The sequence below is a fragment of the Balaenoptera acutorostrata genome, chromosome 19 (assembly GCF_949987535.1).
Source record: "Balaenoptera acutorostrata chromosome 19, mBalAcu1.1, whole genome shotgun sequence".
NCBI classification, from domain to species: Eukaryota; Metazoa; Chordata; class Mammalia; order Artiodactyla; family Balaenopteridae; genus Balaenoptera; species Balaenoptera acutorostrata.
This window is the reverse complement of record NC_080082.1, coordinates 27,429,249-27,447,771: the sequence shown is the minus strand read 5'-3', so window position 1 is coordinate 27,447,771 and position 18,523 is coordinate 27,429,249. Positions and strand designations below refer to the sequence as shown.

Genomic DNA, 18,523 nt, shown 5'->3' with positions numbered 1-18,523 from the left:
TCTTAGTGTTTTTCTTTAGGATAAATATCTAGAGATATAATTGCAAAGTTGATAGATATTTGCATTTTTACACACTACCAACTCGCCCTCCAGATGAAGGTGAACCCACTGCAGTCGAGCCAACAGTGTATGAGAGTATGTGCTGTTTCCCCACAAGCTCACCAACGCTGAATGTTATCAGTCGTTTAATACTTTGCAGTCTGGGCGAAGAAGCATTCCTTCACTCCATCTCATTCAACAAAAACATATCAAGTGTCAGAAAATATTAACAATCGTTTTTGTCATTGTTGTTGTTGTAGGGATGTGATAGGGAAAGGTATTTCAGGCAGAAGGACCGGCACGAACAAAGGCACGTGCTTCCTGTGGGTAGAATGGACCTACTGAGTCAGCTGGGGGTCCTTAGCTCTGAGTGTCAGAATCCAAATACGGCTGCCTTAAGCACAGTGGGAGTGTGTGTGTGTGGGGGGGGGGGCAGGGTTGCAGTGGCTGCGGGGAGATAGGAATTCATAGGCCCAAATCAAGAAAAAAGCAGGAGAAGTGGTCTAGTCGGAGAAGTGGTCAGGTTGGGCCTAAATCAAGGGGCTGTAACGAGAGAGGAAATGTAGGCTGGGCCAGAACAAAAGATCATGTTCCCTGCACCCTCCTGTTGGGTTGTGTCCTTGGGGAGACAGAATCTGTGTGGAATAGGGTTTAAGAGCACAGGCTCTGGGGTCCCTTCCTGGATCAGGCGCAAGGGGACCTGCACCTGTTTTTGTCTCACCTGTGAGGCGGGGATGCTGAGGGAAGGTCTAGTCCCCATCGCAGCCCTATACCCCCAGTGCTGTCCCAACTTTCTGCGGTCAGGATCGGGACAGGGAGAGTGATATGAGGGGCCAGCTACCCAGAGGCTCTAAACCCTCTACATAGCGCAGTTGGAAGTTGAGTTTCTGATTTCTGGGGTCCCTGAGTTCTGGGGCTTCTTTTCAAACCACAGGGCTGGCGTGGTGTGGGTGGAAGGGCCTCAGGTGCCCAGGCTTGAACGTGAGTCGCCTGCCTGCCCTTAGCGACATCATTCTTAATCTGTGGCGCAGACCCCTCCCCCAGGGCAGAGCTGGCCAAGCCAGGTTGGCTCTGCTCCCTGTTCCATTTGCTTGCGGCTTTTCTTGTAATAACGGGACCTTATAACCAGGACTTTCAGGAGTGCACCATCCACAGGGCATCTTGGACCAAGACCTTGACCATGACCTGCCAAGAGGCCCCCTCACTCCTGTGGTTAAAAAAAAAAAGCCATTCCACAGCCCTTCCGCTTTTACAGTTTGGTTTCTCCCTGTCCCACAAGGTCTGGTTCGCCTACATGTGCTAACTTTACCCTGTTGATGTCTGGCCTTCCTTCACCTTCAGCTCTTGCATTTCCTGGTGGGACAGGTCTGGGTGTTTTGGGGTGGGGAGTGATGCTTGGCTGGGCAGCACTGTCCGCACACAACCTTCCTCGCCTCTGGCTCCCGGCTACTAAATGCTGTAGGAGCCCCCAGTTGCTGAGACAATCCAAAATCCCCACGTGTATTTCCAAACGCCCCCTACTACTGCTGAGCCGTGCTCCCACTCAACAGTTGCTTTATTCCATAGGTTGTGTAACTGCCACTGATCAATTAAATTGAAGCACTTATTGACAAGGCTCAGGAATGATCATAGTAATTGTTTATATTTTTAACCCTAATAAGTGTGAGGGTTCACATGGCCCAGGATAGAATCATGTTTAAAGAAGCACGAATCAGCAACCAAAAGTAATTGAATCACAGCATAGACTCACATTTAATGACGCACAAATCAGTAACCAAAAGTAATTGAAAAGAAATGCAGTTCCTCTTAAAGAATCCACCCACATTCACGCTGCTTGGGAGCTCCTTTCTGTCACCCAGCCAAAGAGCCCGGGCTTTCTCTGCCTCATCCCTTTCCCGCCCCTTTATTGAAACATCAGCGGAGCCTCCCTGCCAACAGGTATGAACCCTTCCTTAAATAGGAGGCAAGAGAAAAAGAAACTCCAGAGGTGTCTTAAGTAGGCAAAGGAAGGTCAGGAGGACCCCAGTCACTTACGTTATTTTTGTCCCATCCAAATGGGTACAGAAATCTTCCATTTAAAAAGCATGTTTCTATCTGTTGTCTCTGTTGTACCTCAAAGCTCTCTGAGGTGGGCAGAGAAAGGCTACTGCTCCCATTTTGCAGATAAGCAATCCTCTTAGTGATCTGCCCAAAATAAAGCTAGGCAGTGAGTGATACAGAAGAGATGCCAGTGACTCTAGGCCAAACCACTGAGAAGCTGAGGGCTGGAATTCACCCCAGGCCCATTTGGTTCTAACACTCTGTGTTGCCTTTAGAGAATCTGGGATCAAGAGGGGGAAGAAGGCAAAGTGAAAAGGTCCATTGCTGTTGCTTCACAGACCCCTGGGATCTTGCACCCCATTTGCCTTGTGCTCCCTGATTTCCTGACAAACCTGACTCAGGCTTCCTTGTGGGCGGTTGATAGGAATCTCATGCTCTGTTGATAGGAATCTCAACGCTCTCTTTTTTTTTTTTCCTAAACTTTATTTTATAGCAATTGTCATGATTAGAGAAGTAAATAACACATTTAAAAGCCTTCTCAGGGCCAAGGGATGTCAGAATATTTACAAACACATTCACGCTCTTTTTTGAAAAATGCTTTCGGCTTTATTGAGATACAGTTGACATATAACATTGTATACGTTTCAGGCATACAATATACTGATTTGATGGGAATCTCATTTTCTTGTAACATCATCTAGCTGCTTTTTTTAAAATCATAACTTTCTTAGGAAGAAACTCGTCTGCCACCACCCTGTGGGAATGTCCCCTCCGGCCTCTGTTCCCGAGCCCCACATCACCTGCTGGGCCCTGGGCTGTCCCCGTTTTCCACAGGCTGAGACATCCCCAGTTCTCTGGATTATGAGGTTTCTCTCTGCAGCCCCCTTCCCCGCCACCCCCTCATCACAGCCCATCTGTCCCTGCGCTGCCCACTCTCAGCCCTTTTAATAGAACCGTCCTTGGGGAGGATGGTCTCCAGGGTGGTTTCATAACAGGCCTGGGAGAGGGCGGGGACACCCCAGTGCTGCCGAAGCATTTAATTGAATTCAGTAATCAGGGGGGTTGGCGGCTAAAAAGGCCCTAATGGGAGAAGAGTTTTCCAGGGTGGCCCTTCTTTCAGCTCCCCACCCGGATGGATGGGTGAGTGTGCCCACGTCAGAAAGGGTGGAAGAGAAAGTGGGGGAGAGGGGAGAGGACGCCTTTCTAAAAATACAGCCCGTCTGCATTGTGTTAGCTGGTTTCCCCAGAAGCCGCTGGGGACGGAGAGCTCCAGCATGGCACTAAGGTGCAGGGACCTGGGTACCTGGGTGGGCAGGGGCCTCCCTGCCTGGCCTCTTTATGCTGGGGACAAGGCTCTCCCAGGGGGGCTGCACAGCTCTGGATTAACCCTCCAGGAGGCCTGAGTGGCCAGTGGCTCCCAGCCCAGCCCCAGCACGTCTCAACCCAAACTAGACTCAGGTGGGGACCCCCATGCGGTTACAAGGCACTGTCTTTGTTAACATTCTGGAGGGCTGATGCTTCGTGCTTCTGACAGGATGGAAGGAAGCCCAGGCAGGGTCTGGAGCTACAGCCTGGTCTCAGGACCTCCCTGCCACAGAACTGGGTTCCATCCGAGGCCATGTGCCCTTGGGTCCCAGGAAGCCACTGCGCTGACTCCCCAGTCACTAGGGCTTCCACAGGGAGAAGCCAAAGGAGCAGGAATGGGCAGGGCTGGGGGGCATCTTCTGACCAACCAGCTAGTGGGACTGTCAGCCTTTCAGGGCAGAAGGGAAAGTCTGAGGGCTTCACTCTTGAGAAAGACTAAAAATAGAATTGGGAAGGAAGGAAGGAAAGAGGGGTGGGAGGAAGGATAGGAAGCCATCCTTCCATCCTTCCAGGTCAGGCCGCCGTGGTGTTACAGAACGAGCACTGGAACAGACTAAGAATCCAAAGACCGCATTTCCAGGCCTGGCCCCATCTGGGCGTGCCGTGGAACCTCTCTCAGCCTTGGTTTACCTCATCGCACTTCCCATCAGGGTGAAATCTAATAGCACAGGAAAGTACCTTGGGAGATGTGAAGTGCTTTGCGAGAATAAAAAATTGTTAATGATCTACAGTCTTTCTTAAATATTGATTTTTCCTGATTTCAGACTGTAGACCCTAATTTTCAGTCCTTCACCCAGGGATAATGCCTGTTAACTTTGTGAAAAGCCTCCCAGGCTTTTTTATGGAACTATTCATATTTCTCATAATTTGGATAATACTGTATGTTTTATAACTGCTTTTTAAAAAAATCTATTACAACACAAGCATTTTACCATGTTATTAAATAATCTTTTACAAGTTATTTACCCATAGTTTGTCTAGTGCCCTACTTATGGACATTTAGCTTTTTTAGCTTGTTTTGTTTTTGTTTTTTGGATTATAAATGGCACTGTAGTGAACATTGTTACAGATAAATCATTAGGTGCCCTCTCTGGTTTCCTTAGGAAATTTCTCCCAGGGAGAAGATTGCTGAGTCCAAGAGTAAGAACCTTTTAAATGATCTTAATTCATTCTGTAAAACTGCCCTCCAGAAAGATGTACCACTTTATACACTCACAAACAGTATAAGAAAAGTGCCAGTTTTAGTGCATCTTTGCCGGCACTGCAAATGTTGCCAATTCCATTGGCAAAAAAAAGAAAGAATATCTTTGACTTCTAGTGAGCTTTAACATTTTCCCATGTATTTACTGGCCAGTTGTAATTCTTTGATGAATCTCCAGCTCATATCCTTGCCTAGTGTTTCTCTTGGTGCATTATGATTTGTGCCATCCTGAAATCCAAGTGAGGAATGGCAATGCCAGGCTAGATAGACAGATTGTGGGGTCCTGGCACCCTCTGTCTGCCTTCCCCCACAACTGGATCCTCCAAACACACATGTGCACATATGACCTATTCCTCTCCTGAGGTTCAGAGGCCCGGGGTCTCCCACGAACACGCAGCCATTAGGGTCTGGGCCCCTCTGCCTGGAGGCTGTGGGTTGAGTGGTCACTGTGTCATCCCTCCCTGCTGGTGGTACATCATGACCAGCACCTTCAATGTCACTCTGCCTGCCACACTGCCAGGCCCTCCCTTCTCCCCTCTCAGAGCCATCCTCACCCAGGCCTGTCCTTCTAGGCACTCAGGACAGCCCTCAGCTCTGTTCCTCTGTGTCCTCCCAGAGCCCACTGTCCACTTCTGACCACAGGGGACTTCCGACCCTTCCCCACACTTGTCCCTCTGCTTCTTAATAAATGCAGTTTACTTGAAATTATTCAAGGGTCATCCTGTATTGTGTTGCCTTGCTTTTCTTTTCCTCTTTCTTTTTTCTTCCTTCCCTCCTTCCTTTCTTCCTTCCCCGCCCCCTTCTTCCTTCTTTCTTCCTTTTTTTTGGGGGGTGGCAGGGAACATGTTTCAACTTTTAAGACCAAATAATACAATGACCTTCCCTGAGCCAAGCAGGTGAGTCTTGCAGACGGAGCCTTGCTGCCCGGGTGAAGCGCCGTGCTGGGCCTGCGCTTGGGAACCGGGGTTTCGGGGATGGAGGGGTCGGTGTGGTCCCCGGTGCCCCTGCCCCAGCCCGGGCTTGCGCTGTCCCCTCCGCCCGCCGAGAGAGTCCGAGCAGGGCCCAGGCGTGCCCGTCGCAGCAGGGCCCAACCCTCGTCCTCGCCTTCCCTCCCTAGGGCTCCTGCTCCACGACGTAACCATGGCAGGCCTGCAGGAGCTGCGATTCCCCGAGGAGAAGCCACTGCTCCGGGGCCAGGACGCCGCTGAGCTGGTGAGTCGCCCCTTCGCGGTCCTGAGGGCGGAGGGCGCCACCTCGTGACCGAGAAGGAAACCGCGCGCCTTCTCTTTAGTCTTGCTGATGGCTAGGAGATGGCCGTCCATTCTGTGAGCCACGCACCAGGAATCCTCACGCCACCCTGAGAAGCCTTGTCCCCGCCTTGGGAGAGTTCCTGGCCGGGCTGAACGCCCACGCGGCTAAAACCCAGCCAACCTCGCTGTGTGTTTGGCTGTCTTTGGGGCTGGGAGGCTCTGTAGAAGAGTTATTCCCATTTCAGTGATGAGAAAACCGAGGCACAGAAAGGTTAACTCACTTGGCCAGGGTCACACAGCTCTCAGGGAATGAGGCCCGTATTCAACCCCTGGTTGTGGGCAGCCGTTGAGCCCCAAGAGGGTCCCCGCTGGGCAGTGCTGCCTCCAGTGGGGTCACGATGCTTCCCCAACTACCTGGGCCTTTCACATCTGAAGCCTCTCTTTTTTCCTCATAAGCCTCTGAGGTATGAGGGAAAGTTACCGGCAGGCAGTGTTTACAGGAGCAGTGGGATCAAGGCATTTGAGGTTGTTATTTTATCCCAAAGGGCCCTCGTCTGAACACCAGGCGTTAGATTTCAGAATTAGTTCTACCCACGTTTTCTTTTTTTTTTTAATAGCATTTTTTTTTAAACGTTCTTAATTTTATTTATTTATTTATTTGGCTCCGTTGGGTCTTCGTTGATGTGAGCAGGCTTTCTCTAGTTGCGGTGAGCAGGGGCTACTCTCCGTTGCGGTGCTCGGGCTTCTCATTGCAGTGGCTTCTCTTGTTGCCGAGCATGGGCTCTAGGTGCGAGAGCTTCAAGTAGTTGTGGCTCGTGGGCTCTAGAGCGCAGGCTCAGTAGTTGCGGCACACGGGCTTGGTTGCTCTGCAGCATGTGGGATCTTCCCGGACCAGGGCTCGAACCCGTGTCCCCTGCATTGGCAGGCGGATTCTTACGTTTTCTTGTTGTGGTGACACCCAGCACAGCTTCCCTTTCCCTCCTGCAAGGAAAAGCTAAGAGTCCATTGCTCACAGAATCCTGGGGCATCACGGCTGTAGGTCCCTGCTGGTTATGCCGCCCAGCCCCCCTCACTTTACAGATGGGGAAGCCAGGAGCCCAGTCCCTGGATCCTCAGCACACCCTTCTTTGCTCTGCCCCCAGCCTCCCAGATCCTCCCTCCAGAAGGAGGTGAGCCCAAGAGCTGCTGAGCTCCACATGTTGGGACAGAGTGGCTGTCCAGGTGCCAGGGGCCCAACCACATGAGGCCGGCAGTCCTGTCCCCAAGAAGCGTACAGTGTTTTTGTTTTTTTTTTCTTTTGCCCCGCCACTTGCAGGATCCTAGTTCCGCCCCCCGCCCCCGCCCCCCGACCAGGGATTGAACCCGGGCCCTCAGCAGTGTGAGCGCGGGGTCCTAACCACTGGACCACCAGGGAATTCCCAGGGTGCAGTCTTAACTTTTAAAACAGAACTTCAAGTTAACTTATGAGACCTGATTACCTGAGGGCAACCCCCAGGAATGGTCAGGGAACAGCTGGTGAGCTGGACACTTTGTAGACTTTTGATTCTAATTCTACTTCCTCACTGTTCCAGGCCCCCATCATCTCTTGCCCAGGTGCTCCCCGCTGGTACGGGTGTGCATCTGTGGGTGGCACAGAATGCTGAGGGCACCTTGGCCTCACGTGTTCTCTTCCACTCCTCGCCTCGGCACAGCAGGCCCACCCCCCTTCTTTCTGCTTGAAGGAGCCTCCCCACTGGTCTCCTTGCTCTGTACAACCTTCTAAAATACATCATGTCATTCCTGGATTTCTGATGTGTTCCATTACCTTGTTCCAGCCCTTCATGAGTCCTGCCCTTGGCTTGGTAAGGCACCCTTGTATCCTAATTATAAATTTCCCTTTTTTGCTTAGACTGACCAGATTTGATTTCTATTACTGGCCGCCATCCCTCCTGAGGCCTGTTTTTAACTATCGTTCTTGGCTTTGGTAAGGTACCCCTGTAATTTTATCCTTTTTGCATAAACTAAAAATTCCACACATCATGTCACTTTTCTGCTCACAGTTGGCCAGTGGCTGCCATAGCACTCAGAGTTGCAGCCACAGCCCCTCCCGGGGCCCAGGATGTGCTCTGCACCCCCTTCCCCTGCTCGCTCCTATCCTGTCTCCCAGGCTCACTGCTCCTCCTTGAACAAGCTGATCATATTCCCAGCTGTTCCCTCTGCCTGGGACACGCCAGCCGCAGGACTTTTCAGGGCTGGCCCTTCATTTTATTCAGGCTCTGCTCAAATGCCCCCTCCTCAGGCAGGCCTTCTCTGACCACCGGGTCTAACACTGACACCCGCACACCCTCCGGGCCTGGCACTTACTGCTCTCGGGCTCTGCCCCACGGGCTCCTGGAGCAGAGACCCTGTCCGTTTTGTTCCCCGATCTCCCCAGTTCCTAGCACAGTGCCTGGGACACAGTAGGCTCTCAGTAAAGACTTGGGTCGGGTGGAAGCTATAGATTGTGATGCAGCTCAGAAGAAAGAAGTTTTTCAGAACTCTCTGAAAAGTCCCTCCTCCCCACAAACAGCCCGTCTTTCGAGGCATGCGAGCAGAGACCAGCCTTCTTGTGAGGGCGGGGTGGGCCGGATGGTGGCTCTCAGGGACCCCTGCACTCATCACCAGGGCTCAGGGGTAGGGGGCTGCCTGCTGGTACGGGGTGTGCAGCTGTGGGCGGCACAGAGCGCTCAGGGCACCTTGGCCTCACACGTTCTATGCCTGTCTCTTCCACTCCCCACCTTGGCAGGGCACCCCGAGAGATGCCCTCGCACCCCTTCTCTGCCCAGCCTGGCCCAGCACCTTGCTGCCCCTCCCTCCCTGAGTCCCTTTGACCAGCCCCCTGGCTCTGCCTTCTTCCTGCTGCATTTGGTGTCTCTCACCTCATCCCACCTGGACCAGAGTTGGCTGCCCTGCACGAGGGTCTACGTCTCAGTCCTCCACGGAGGCTGCGAATCCCCAGCTCAGGTTCTCTCCTTTCTCGGGTCAGCACAAGCCCCATGGACCTGGTCACTGGTCACATCTGCTTTTCCCAAGGCGTATTAATGGCCCCATCCTCCACCTCCCAAAATCCTCCTAGGGGCTCCCAGTGTGGCCTTTCCAGATTTCAGTGACAACTGGTGCAGTCCTGTCTTGAAGTTCTGCCTCGCTCTCTGCCTCTCTCTCCCAGGCGGTTGGTTACACCCACAGACAGATTCCCCTGTCCAGCTGCACGGGACAGAAGTGCCAGTCCTTTTCACTTTTTAAATCTTCCTCAACCTTCCAGGTGCAAATTCCCTGAGTCCACTGAGGAGCAGATACTTCCACACGGTTACCCACCGTCCCTCCTCCATTTCAGACTCGCTTGCTTCTGAAGTCTTTGCCTGGTGTGTCCAGGGCTCCGTGGAAGAATTGTTGATTCTCCCCGTGCCTGCGTCCCCCACCTGGGTCTCCTTAGGCCGCTCCTGGGCCTCCTTGCCTCCTCTCAGCTGGGCCTTCTCTCCCACCGGTTTTCCTTGGAATGTTCATGTCGTTCCTCCCAGGCCTCCGGTGTCTCTGGATTGGCTTGTATTATTCCTGCTGTTTCTTGGTTTGGGGTCCTGCCCATCTGAAGCTTCCCATCCCCTTGAAAACCTCCTGCATCTCTTTCCCTGGCGCCCCCTCGGGCAAGGTCTTCCAAGGTAAGAGGATTCATTGATAACCAGCCTCGACCCTTTCCCCCAGACCCCTGCCCCCTTCCTTGGAGGGTCCAGGAGTGGCCACCTCCATGCTCTCCTCCCCTCCCCATGCAGAGCCCCCAGGCTCTGGAGGAACCAGGAGGGGAGGATAGCCGTTGTTGATTTCAGCTGAGACCTGGCTTTCCTTTTTCGTGTGAGAGCCTCTAGTGCTGTCTGATTTTTCCCACCACCCCTGCCACTCCAACTGCCAGAATGCAGGTGGGTGAACTTCTTATTTTGAGAGTAAAACATCAGCATCGCTGGTTTTCATTGTTTTCCTCCCTGCTCCTGTGATTTGGGTTCATTTTCCTTCTTGTTGCACCTAGTAGCCCTGCCCTTCACTTGCTGTCCTCCCATAATATCCTGGTTCTAGTCTGTCTCATTTATCCACATATGTATTCAGTAGCATCTGTAGCACACAGAGTCCAGTGCAGGAGTGCCAAGGACAGAATGACTGCTCTCTGTGCCCTTTGTTTAATCCTCACAGACACTGAGGCTTGGAAGCTAAGTGATCTGCCCACAATGAGCAGAGGAGAGCAGAGAGGGTTCTAGACAGACACAGTAGAAGGCAAGGCAGAGGCCCCAGATCTCTGCTCTTCCTGGATATGTGGGATCCCCCCATGAGGTTTCCTTCCCCAGACAGAGACCCAGGGCGGGTGTAGAGTGTCTGAGGGCCGCCGGGCTGCATCGGGGAGAGCCTGGCAACGCAGACACATGGGGTTCAGGCCCCCATTCCTCCACTCTCCATTTCTGCCACCTTATAAACACTGGGTATATCTAAACCGTGCTCCCCTCATTCATGAAGTTAGACTTGTTCATCCAGATCTGTTTGTGTTTGAGGAGCCTGGTCCATGCCAGGCTTTATGGTGAGAGCTGAGCCAGACGTGGTCCACACCCTCTCGGTGCCTGCAGTCCAGTGGGAGGGATGGGCACCAATCAGAGACTCACACCAGTCACCATAAATGAGCCTAAAAGCAGGGGATTTGGGTGCTTTGAGAGCATGAAGCAGGCAGGTCTGGAAAGGTGGGAGCAGCTACTGCAGAGGCCCAGACAGAGCCTTTGTGCAGGTCAGAAAAGCCCCCTTCTCCCTCGAGGCGTGGGTCTCAGCTTCTCCATCCCTAAAGTGGGTGTGATAGTCAGGCCCGCCTCTGTGCTTGTGCCCTGATGGGCGACCTCAAAAGTCATCTGTCGGGGCAGCGGGCAAAGTGCTGAACAGCAAGAATTTGGGGACAGAGATTATTCCATCACTTCCTAGCCACGTGCTTCCGTCTCTCTGAGCCTCACCCTTCTCACCTGCAAAGTGGAAATCTTCACATTTTCAATTACTAGGTAAAAAAAAAAAATTAACAGGTAAAATCGATGTGTGTAGCTGCTCGTAACCTCATCTGTCAAGTACTAAATGGCCTGATGCCCGGCACTTGGAAAGCCCTCTGTCACTTTTGTTAACATTAAGATAGACTGGGGAGGGACTTCCCTGGCGGTCCAATGGTTAAGACTCCATGCTTCCACTGCAGGGGGCCGGGTTTGATCCCTCTTCTGGGAACTAAGATCCCACATGCCACATGGTGCGGCCAAAAAAAAAAAAATATATAGCCTGGGGAACAGCAAGCGAGGCTGCTCAAGGCAGAGCCCCTGTGGCCACCTCCCTTCCCTGCCTGGGCCAGCCTGGGGCCTAACGAGCCACCCCCTCTGTTTGCCTTGCTTTAGGAGAATTCCGACACCTTCCTCTTGGCTGTGGACACAGACTGGAAGGTAGGTCTCTGCTCCGCCTCCCCAGATGGGGACCAGCTGCTGGCTGGCCCCTCCCCGCACCCAGCCTGTTTCAGAGGAGGGTCACAGCCCTTCCGCATGCCCCCAGCCTGAAGCCACAGGGACTGGGCACTTGGAAGCCTCCAGGACCACCCCCACTGCTCACAGCGGCTTTGCCTCCCCTCTGTCCCGTGGAGAAATGCCCCCTCTCTCCTTGAACAGGACAGGGAAAGGAGGGGAGGTCTGGGGGAGTGAGGATGCTGTCATCTGAATCAGCACTTTCCTCATATGAAAGCCAGGTTGATGCTCCGAAATAGCTCCTCTGTTTCCATGGCAACAGTTGCCCAGGACAACCATGTCCTCTTTAGTTTGATGCCAGATTCCCTGTGAAACTGAAATCATTCTTTGTTTTTATTCCTCTGCATGATGATTTCTGATTTTGCTCACTTGGCCAACCATTCCTCCCCTGTGAGTCCCATAGTGGCCGTTTATTTCCGGGTCTCAGAAAACGCGTGACAGCAGACACAATGGGAGCTTCACAGGGCTCCAGGGCCCCGCTGGCCATCATAACATACTGAACAAAGTCAGACCTTTCTGGGACCTTCCTCCTGGCTGGCAGGAGCTAGCCCCCAGGCCACCATCCAATTTGGGTCAGTCTCTCAGCCCCATGACAGCCTCAGCCTTGTGGTCTGGACGCAGGGGTGACGTGGAAGGAGGGGTGGCCTGCCGGCTCCTCCCCCAGGCGCACGGCGCTGCAGCCAGGATCTTAGGATCTGAGGATATGGATCCCAACTGTGCTTTGGACCCTGGGTCACCCGTCCTTCAAGGACGCAAGCAGAGGCATCAGAGTGGCCCTTGTGCACATGCTCTGGTCTCCTGGGAGCACCAGCTCCAAACACAAAGGCCTCTGGAGCTCGAGAAGACAGGATGGGGCCTGGGGGTGTGGGGAACTAGGGGCCGGGGAGGAGAGAAGGGAGAGATGTGTCCACAAGGTGGCCCAGGCCCAGCCAGAGTCTCCTTTGTCCTCCCTGCTCCAAATGAGGGCTGGAATGTGTGAACAGACAGACCCTCCCCCACAGGAGGGGGGATTGCTGAAATAAAATCCAGAGCAATCAGCCCCTGCCCGACATTGAGTGGGACTCACTGGATGCCAACGGTGCTGACTGCCAGCCCCCAAAACACACACACCCTGGGAGGCAGATTGGGGGGGTGAAATAGGTGATGAGAATCCTGGGGTCCTCTTCACCCATCTGCCGGGCCCAGACTAGGGTGGTCACTCCATATGTGTGGGACCTTGGTTCTCAAGATCCTTTGCTTGGTAAAGGGCAGCATGTGTTAAAAGGTACCTTACTGTCTACTCTGGGTACACCACACAGCGGCTGTTTTTTTTTTTTTTTAATTATTTTTTTAGTAAAGCAGCTGCCAGGATGGCCCTTGTCTGGGCCAAGGCCTGGCAGGGATTTTATCCTGTTCAGTCCCTTGCCTCAGTGGGCCCAGCCAGTGGGGGAGGCAGAAGGACAAACTAGAGCTAGGAAGACCTGGGTCCAGGTCCTGGCCCTGCCACGTGACCTCCAGTACAGGTCACTACCTCATTTTGTAGAGTGAGGCAGGCAGCTCAGCCCTCCCCGGGTGTTTGTAGGGTCGGGGTTGGTGCCCTTGGGTTGGGCACTCAGACCCTGGGCTGTGACTAGTGGCCACTAGAGCCAGACTGCCTGCGTGTGGTTCCTGGCTCTGTGCCCACTGGCTGTGTGATGTTGGGCAGGTTACAGAACCTCTCTGTGCTTCATTTTCCTTGTTTGTAAAGTGGGTGTTCAGAGGATAAAATAAAGTAACATGTGCAAAGCATTTGGATGGAGTATGGCACGTGGGAGATATGGTACTAAGCATTTACTACTCTTAATGTGACCTCAGGCCCAGGGTGCTGAGATGCTGGTGAGCTCCACTGCTTACTAGCTGAGTGGGAGAATTTACTTCTTTGTGCTTCAGATTCTTCATCCTTTCTCATAGGTTTGTGAGGATTATGTGTTACCCTTGCTCCTTAAAGCTACCTGTGCAAGCAGCTACACTGCTTTTCTCCCATTTACAGATGTGGAGGCTCAGAGTTGTTGACTGACTTGCCTGAGGTCACACAGCAAAGACTAGCAGGGTTTGGCTAGCAGGACCTGAGCCTGCCTTATTCAGCCACAACTGTACAACCTCCAGGGAGGAGGCCAACAGGTTGGAGAGACACACAGATTAATCCATTTCTCCCCTGGGCAGGCCTGGGGTCAGGTCTATAGTGATGTATGCAGCTTTTATTCATCCTAGCAGCTCTGTGAGGAAGGCACAATTCCTATTTGACAGTTGAGGAGACTAAGGCACAGAGGAGTTAAAAAATCTTGCCCAAGGTCACCAGCTAGTGGGTGGGGAAGCTGGAATTTAAACTCAGGTCTGTGGATTTGAAACCACTGAGCTGAGCAGAATTGGGACGTCATGGCTTGGGTTGGGCAGTGTCTGAGATCTCCCAGGTCCAAGGGTGGGAAAGGCTACTCAGAGGTTCAGGTGGGCATAAGGTTGGATGGGGACCATGAAGGGGCAGGGTTTTAGTGGCAGAAAGGGTGGGAGGCCACCCCACCCTGACCCTCTTCCAGAAGCATATGGGAGGATTTTGTGGGCAGTTCTGCAGACAGGGCTGTGCTTTTGCACACCACCTCAATTGCCAGAGCCTCTTCCTGTGCCGAAGTGGCTGCAGGGAACAGGGAACATGGCCAGAACATGAGGGGCTGGGGGATAGCCCATTCCACACCCCAGCTGCCCTGGGAGACCACAGGCCCCCAGCACTCTGCACTAGGCCCGCAGTGCGAGAGGTCAGAGAGGGGCAGGGAAAGTTATTGATGCCCCCCAGGCAGAGGACATGGCCAGGAATAGCATACAGGGCAGGTGCTGACCAGGTCACTAGGCACCCAGAGATGGGGAGGTGACCGCCTTCCCCGAGGACAGCCAGCCAGCGTGCAGGGCTGTCGGCACAGGCTGGGACGAGTGGCGTGTTCCCTCACCAAAGAGGCAGAATGGGGGCACAGGTGCCCACACCCCTCCCTCCCTCTGTTGCTCTTGCTTCTCTCAGTCCTTGGGCTCCCTCCTCTGCTCCCCTCCCTGGCCTATTTCTTCTCCTCCTCTGCTCTCCTTTGCCTGCCCCTTCTAATCTCTTTACTCTGCCTGCATGTCTCTGGCCAGTTCCTCACTCAAATCTTGAGCCACGTGACCTCCAGCACCTGTCCTGCTGCTCAGGACAGCGGGAGGCGGCTCAAGCATCCTGCTCCCCAGAGACTCGAGAGCCGAGCCCCAGGCTGGGTGGCCCCAGGAAGGAGGGCTGGGTGTGTCTTCGGGAGGTGGGCATGTCCACGTGGACAAGCTGCCTCCTGTCCCTCCTGTCTCTAGTGGCCTCCAGCCCCTTGTGCAGGATGGGGGTGGGGGAGGGCAGAGCTGGTGTGTGCCCACCAATCTACCCAGGCCCCCTGGCCCCAGAACCCCCATTTCCCCAGCGTGGGCAGGCGCTGGGTATACATGTGGGCAAAGTGGGGGCTGCCCAAGGGGAGACCGTGGGAGCGGAGAAGGAGCAGTCCCCTGGAGTAGGGTCATGACCCAGGTTGCCCCAGGCAGCAGTGACTCCCCGTATCTCCTCAAGGTTAAGGGATCCAGGCCTTTCTGATGTGGAGGCTGGGCTTGGGGCGCTCTCGGGCGCTCCCTGCTCCCAGGGTATGGGTCAAGGGCTCTGCTGTCTAGGGCATGCCTCTGTGGTCCACCCTGCCCTGCTTCCGTGTGCTCGTCTTTGAGAGGCTCCTGTGTACCTGTCACAGGGCACACATGTACATGTGGCCTCTTGTCTTCCTAGGACCCGGTGTGCAGCTGCTGCTGTGAGCCTCTGTGCTGGGGGTGGGCCGGATGCAGGGGCTGGGGGCCATCAAGACTGATGTGTTGCTGGGGGCGGGAGGAGCAGGAGATGGGGTGAGTGAGGACCTTGGAAGCCAATCAGAGCCAAGTTTGTCTCCTGAAAGCCAATCTGGGAGCAGGGGCTCCGGGTGAGCGAGTGGCTGCTCAGAAACCCCGCAGGGAGGAGGGGCCAGCCCAGCCGCCCCCCCCAATCGCCGCAGGCTCTGCATATAAATGGCCCGGGAGCTGTGCCCCGTCATAGAGCCGCTGGTCTCCTACTTGCGCTGCTCCCTCCCTCTGGACTCTGGTGACTCAGGCCTTTGTTTGCCCTTCCTAGTCGAGGCCGGTCGCCTCCCTCAGCAAGATGCCGGAGTGCTGGGATGGGGTGAGTGCGGAGTCTGGGGGTGGCTGGGATGGGGTGAGTGCGGAGTCTGGGGGTGGCTGGGATGGGGTGAGTGCGGAGTCTGGGGGTGGCTGGGATGGGGTGAGTGCGGAGTCTGGGGGTGGCTGGGATGGGGTGAGTGCGGAGTCTGGGGGTGGCGAGGCGGGCGGGGAGGGAGGGGCATCCCTCTGCCTCTGTCTGGTGGTGGTTCTGCCTTCAGCCGCCTCACCTTGGGGGTCACTGAGCAAGGCCAGCAGGTTCCAGGCACCCTGGTCTGCTGCAGCGGTTGGGGGTAGCTGCTGGTCAGGGTCCACAGGGGAGGGCGGGGAAGGCTGAAATCTCTGCACAAACTGGAACGGGCTGTGACTTGTTTGTAAGCCTGTGTGGATCGGTGTGTAGGCATGTGTATATCCCACTGACGGTGTGCCCTCCGCCTGGCACGTGCCCAGCTGGCTCTGCCTGGCGCCTGTGACCACCTCAGCCCTGTGGAAGCTGTTCCCTGTGTGTCTGGGGTGTCTGTGCCTGCAGACACCTCCTGACCCTGCGAGGGTTGCCTTGGTTGTTTGGGGACTGCAGGGTGCCAGTCAGGCAGAAGCAGAGAAGTCTTGGGTTGTGGCGTTAACTGGGCCATCAGGCTGGGGTCCCTGCAGGGAGAAGGGGGCCGCTGTGCCTTATTTTCTGGGCGTAGGAAGGCAATGCTGGAGGGATGAACCTGCAGGGCTAGGGGCCCCGGTGGGACCAGGGTGCCTCCTTCTGCCCAGGGGCAGCAGGTGCCCAGGCTCGGTGCTGTTCTAACTCCAGGAGGGAGAGGCAGGGGCAGACATACTCCTCTACCCACTAGCCTGCCCTGCCTGCCCTGCCTGCCCTGCCGGGTCCGGAGGCCATGGGGCCGACCTCTACCCAGGCAACGACGTCAGCGCCTACCCGCCGCTGCAGACCCGGTCCTTGAATTATTGATGCGGTTGATGGGAAGAATCCAACCAGCCCCGATCCCGTGCACGCGACCTGAAGCCCAACTCGGAGGGCCCCCCCCACCCCCGCAGCGCTCAAGGTCACGGATGAGGGGAGCCGGACAGGCAGAGAGAGGACATTAGAGCCCCCTCCCTTGCTGCCGCAGTGCCTCGCGCTGGCGCCCACCTGGAGGCGGCACGGACTCTGACGTCACCAAGAGCCAATGAGAGCCCTCGGCCCTGGGGATTGGGGGACTCAAAGCGTGTCCGGCTGCGGCCCTTGGGGCGCCCCTCTTGGGGACCTTTGGCCTCTATCAGGATTACCTGGATCTGAACTCCTGGGTCGGAGAGGGTGCAGGGAGGTCGGCGGAGGGTTCAGCCAAGGTCAGTGGGCAACCGGGCTGGTGCTCCCGATGGCCTGTCCAGGCCCAGCCCTTCCCATCCCCAGCGGGCTGAGCCTTAGTGGTGCAAGCACTGCGACTTAGTCCCGCTGCCCCGGGTGGGGCATGGGGACCTGGGCGGCCACACCGGGACTGGGAGGGGCAGACACTGCCCTCACACACACACCCATGGGGAGGTGGAGATCTGGGAGGACCACGCCCTGGGCCCTGACTTGTGCTCTGCGGGCTAGAGCTGACCCCGCTCTGAGAACTATGCCGCAGGAAGCGCATTGCAGCTCTTGTGCTGTGGATGCTCTCTCCTGCCCCCACCCCACCCTCCATAGCACCGTGCGCCCCTCTTGCCCCATAACTTGCCCTTCATAGAACTGAGCTCCTTCTGCCCCCAGCCCCCCCTCGCATAGCACCGTGCGCCCCTCCTGCCCCATCCCACCTTCCTTAGCACTGTGCACTCTTCCTGCCCCAGGCCCTGCCCTCCAGAGCCAGCAGAGCATGGGGGGTGGGGATGAGGCAGGGCCCCCAAGCAGGGACAGGCACCCTGTGGAGAGGCTGCCTCTCAGAATTCTCTTGCATGGAGCTTGATCTCTTCCTCAGAAAAAGCAGCCTGAGGCTGGCACCTGGCAAGGCGCCCCCCTCTGCCTTCTCTGAACTTGACCTTGGGCAAGTCAGTTCTTTCCCAGCCTCAGTTTCCTCCTCTGTGAGGATAAATAAGAAGATACATGAAAAGTGTCTGGTCAGTGTTCAGTGAGCAGGAAGTGTTCCTTGTTTTGACAGCCCTGAGGGAGGACAGGCCTGGGCCGTGGGGAGGCTGTGGTGGGCTCGGGCCGGCCTGGAGGACTCCCAGAAGTGTGGCTCCCGGGGTGCAGCCTTGAGCCACAGGGTCGGCACTGCCTTGTCTCTCCCCACTGGAGACAGGCCTCGACAGTGGTCCTCTGAGCCCAGACCCAAGAAGGCCAGTCCCCAAGAAGATGTTTCCTGCCTGAGTCTCCACTTTCCTGTCGGAGGCAAGAACGTAGGTTGTCTCTGAATCTGAGCATCCTAGTGTCCTCCACCTGAAAGATGGGGAAAAGAGTTCCTTCTCTCTTGCATAACACCTGGCACACAGTAGGTGCTCAGTCACATCTGACTGTCCTTGACCCTAGCCCCACCTCCAACTCCCCGGGGCCACCCCCTGTAGTTCCCAGGACTCCCCCTGGTGCCAGCGGGGCTGTTTCTTCAGCTTTGGCCGACCCTCTTGGAGCCTCCCCATGAGTGGCCAAGAGGGAGTAGTTTGCAGAAGGACCAGCCAGCAGGGCGCCTCCCCAGGGCTCAGGGATGCCCACACACGGCAGCCCCCTTTCTGGGGCCCTTTCCAAGTGCTAAACACTCGGCAGATATCAGCTTGTTTAGTTCTCACAGAGTCCTGATGAGGTGGCTCAAGCAGAGGTGGCTGAGGCACAGAGAAGTGCATGCCCCGCGCAGAGTCACACAGTAAGGGCTAGAGCGGGTCTCGAACCTGCAGCATCCAGCTCCTGCTTCCTGAAGAACTGA

The 18,523-nt window shown here is 55.4% G+C and overlaps 1 protein-coding gene across 4 annotated transcripts in view; it reads left to right on the top strand.

Annotated features, from left to right (window-relative positions):
* The first annotated feature begins 5,762 nt into the window (after nt 1–5,762).
* The window catches only part of NDRG4 (NDRG family member 4), a 27,928-nt gene continuing 15,167 nt past the window's right edge, over nt 5,763–18,523 (top strand). For 2 of the 4 annotated variants that reach the window (XM_028162856.2, XM_057534337.1), the window contains exons 1-3: nt 5,763–5,857; nt 11,313–11,357; nt 15,601–15,648. In XM_028162856.2, coding sequence (XP_028018657.1) covers nt 5,786–5,857; nt 11,313–11,357; nt 15,601–15,648 — 165 coding nt within the window. In that variant the 5' untranslated portion in view covers nt 5,763–5,785. The remainder of the gene's footprint in view (nt 5,858–11,312; nt 11,358–15,600; nt 15,649–18,523) is intronic. The other 2 variants (XM_028162858.2, XM_028162857.2) reach the window with 1 other exon arrangement.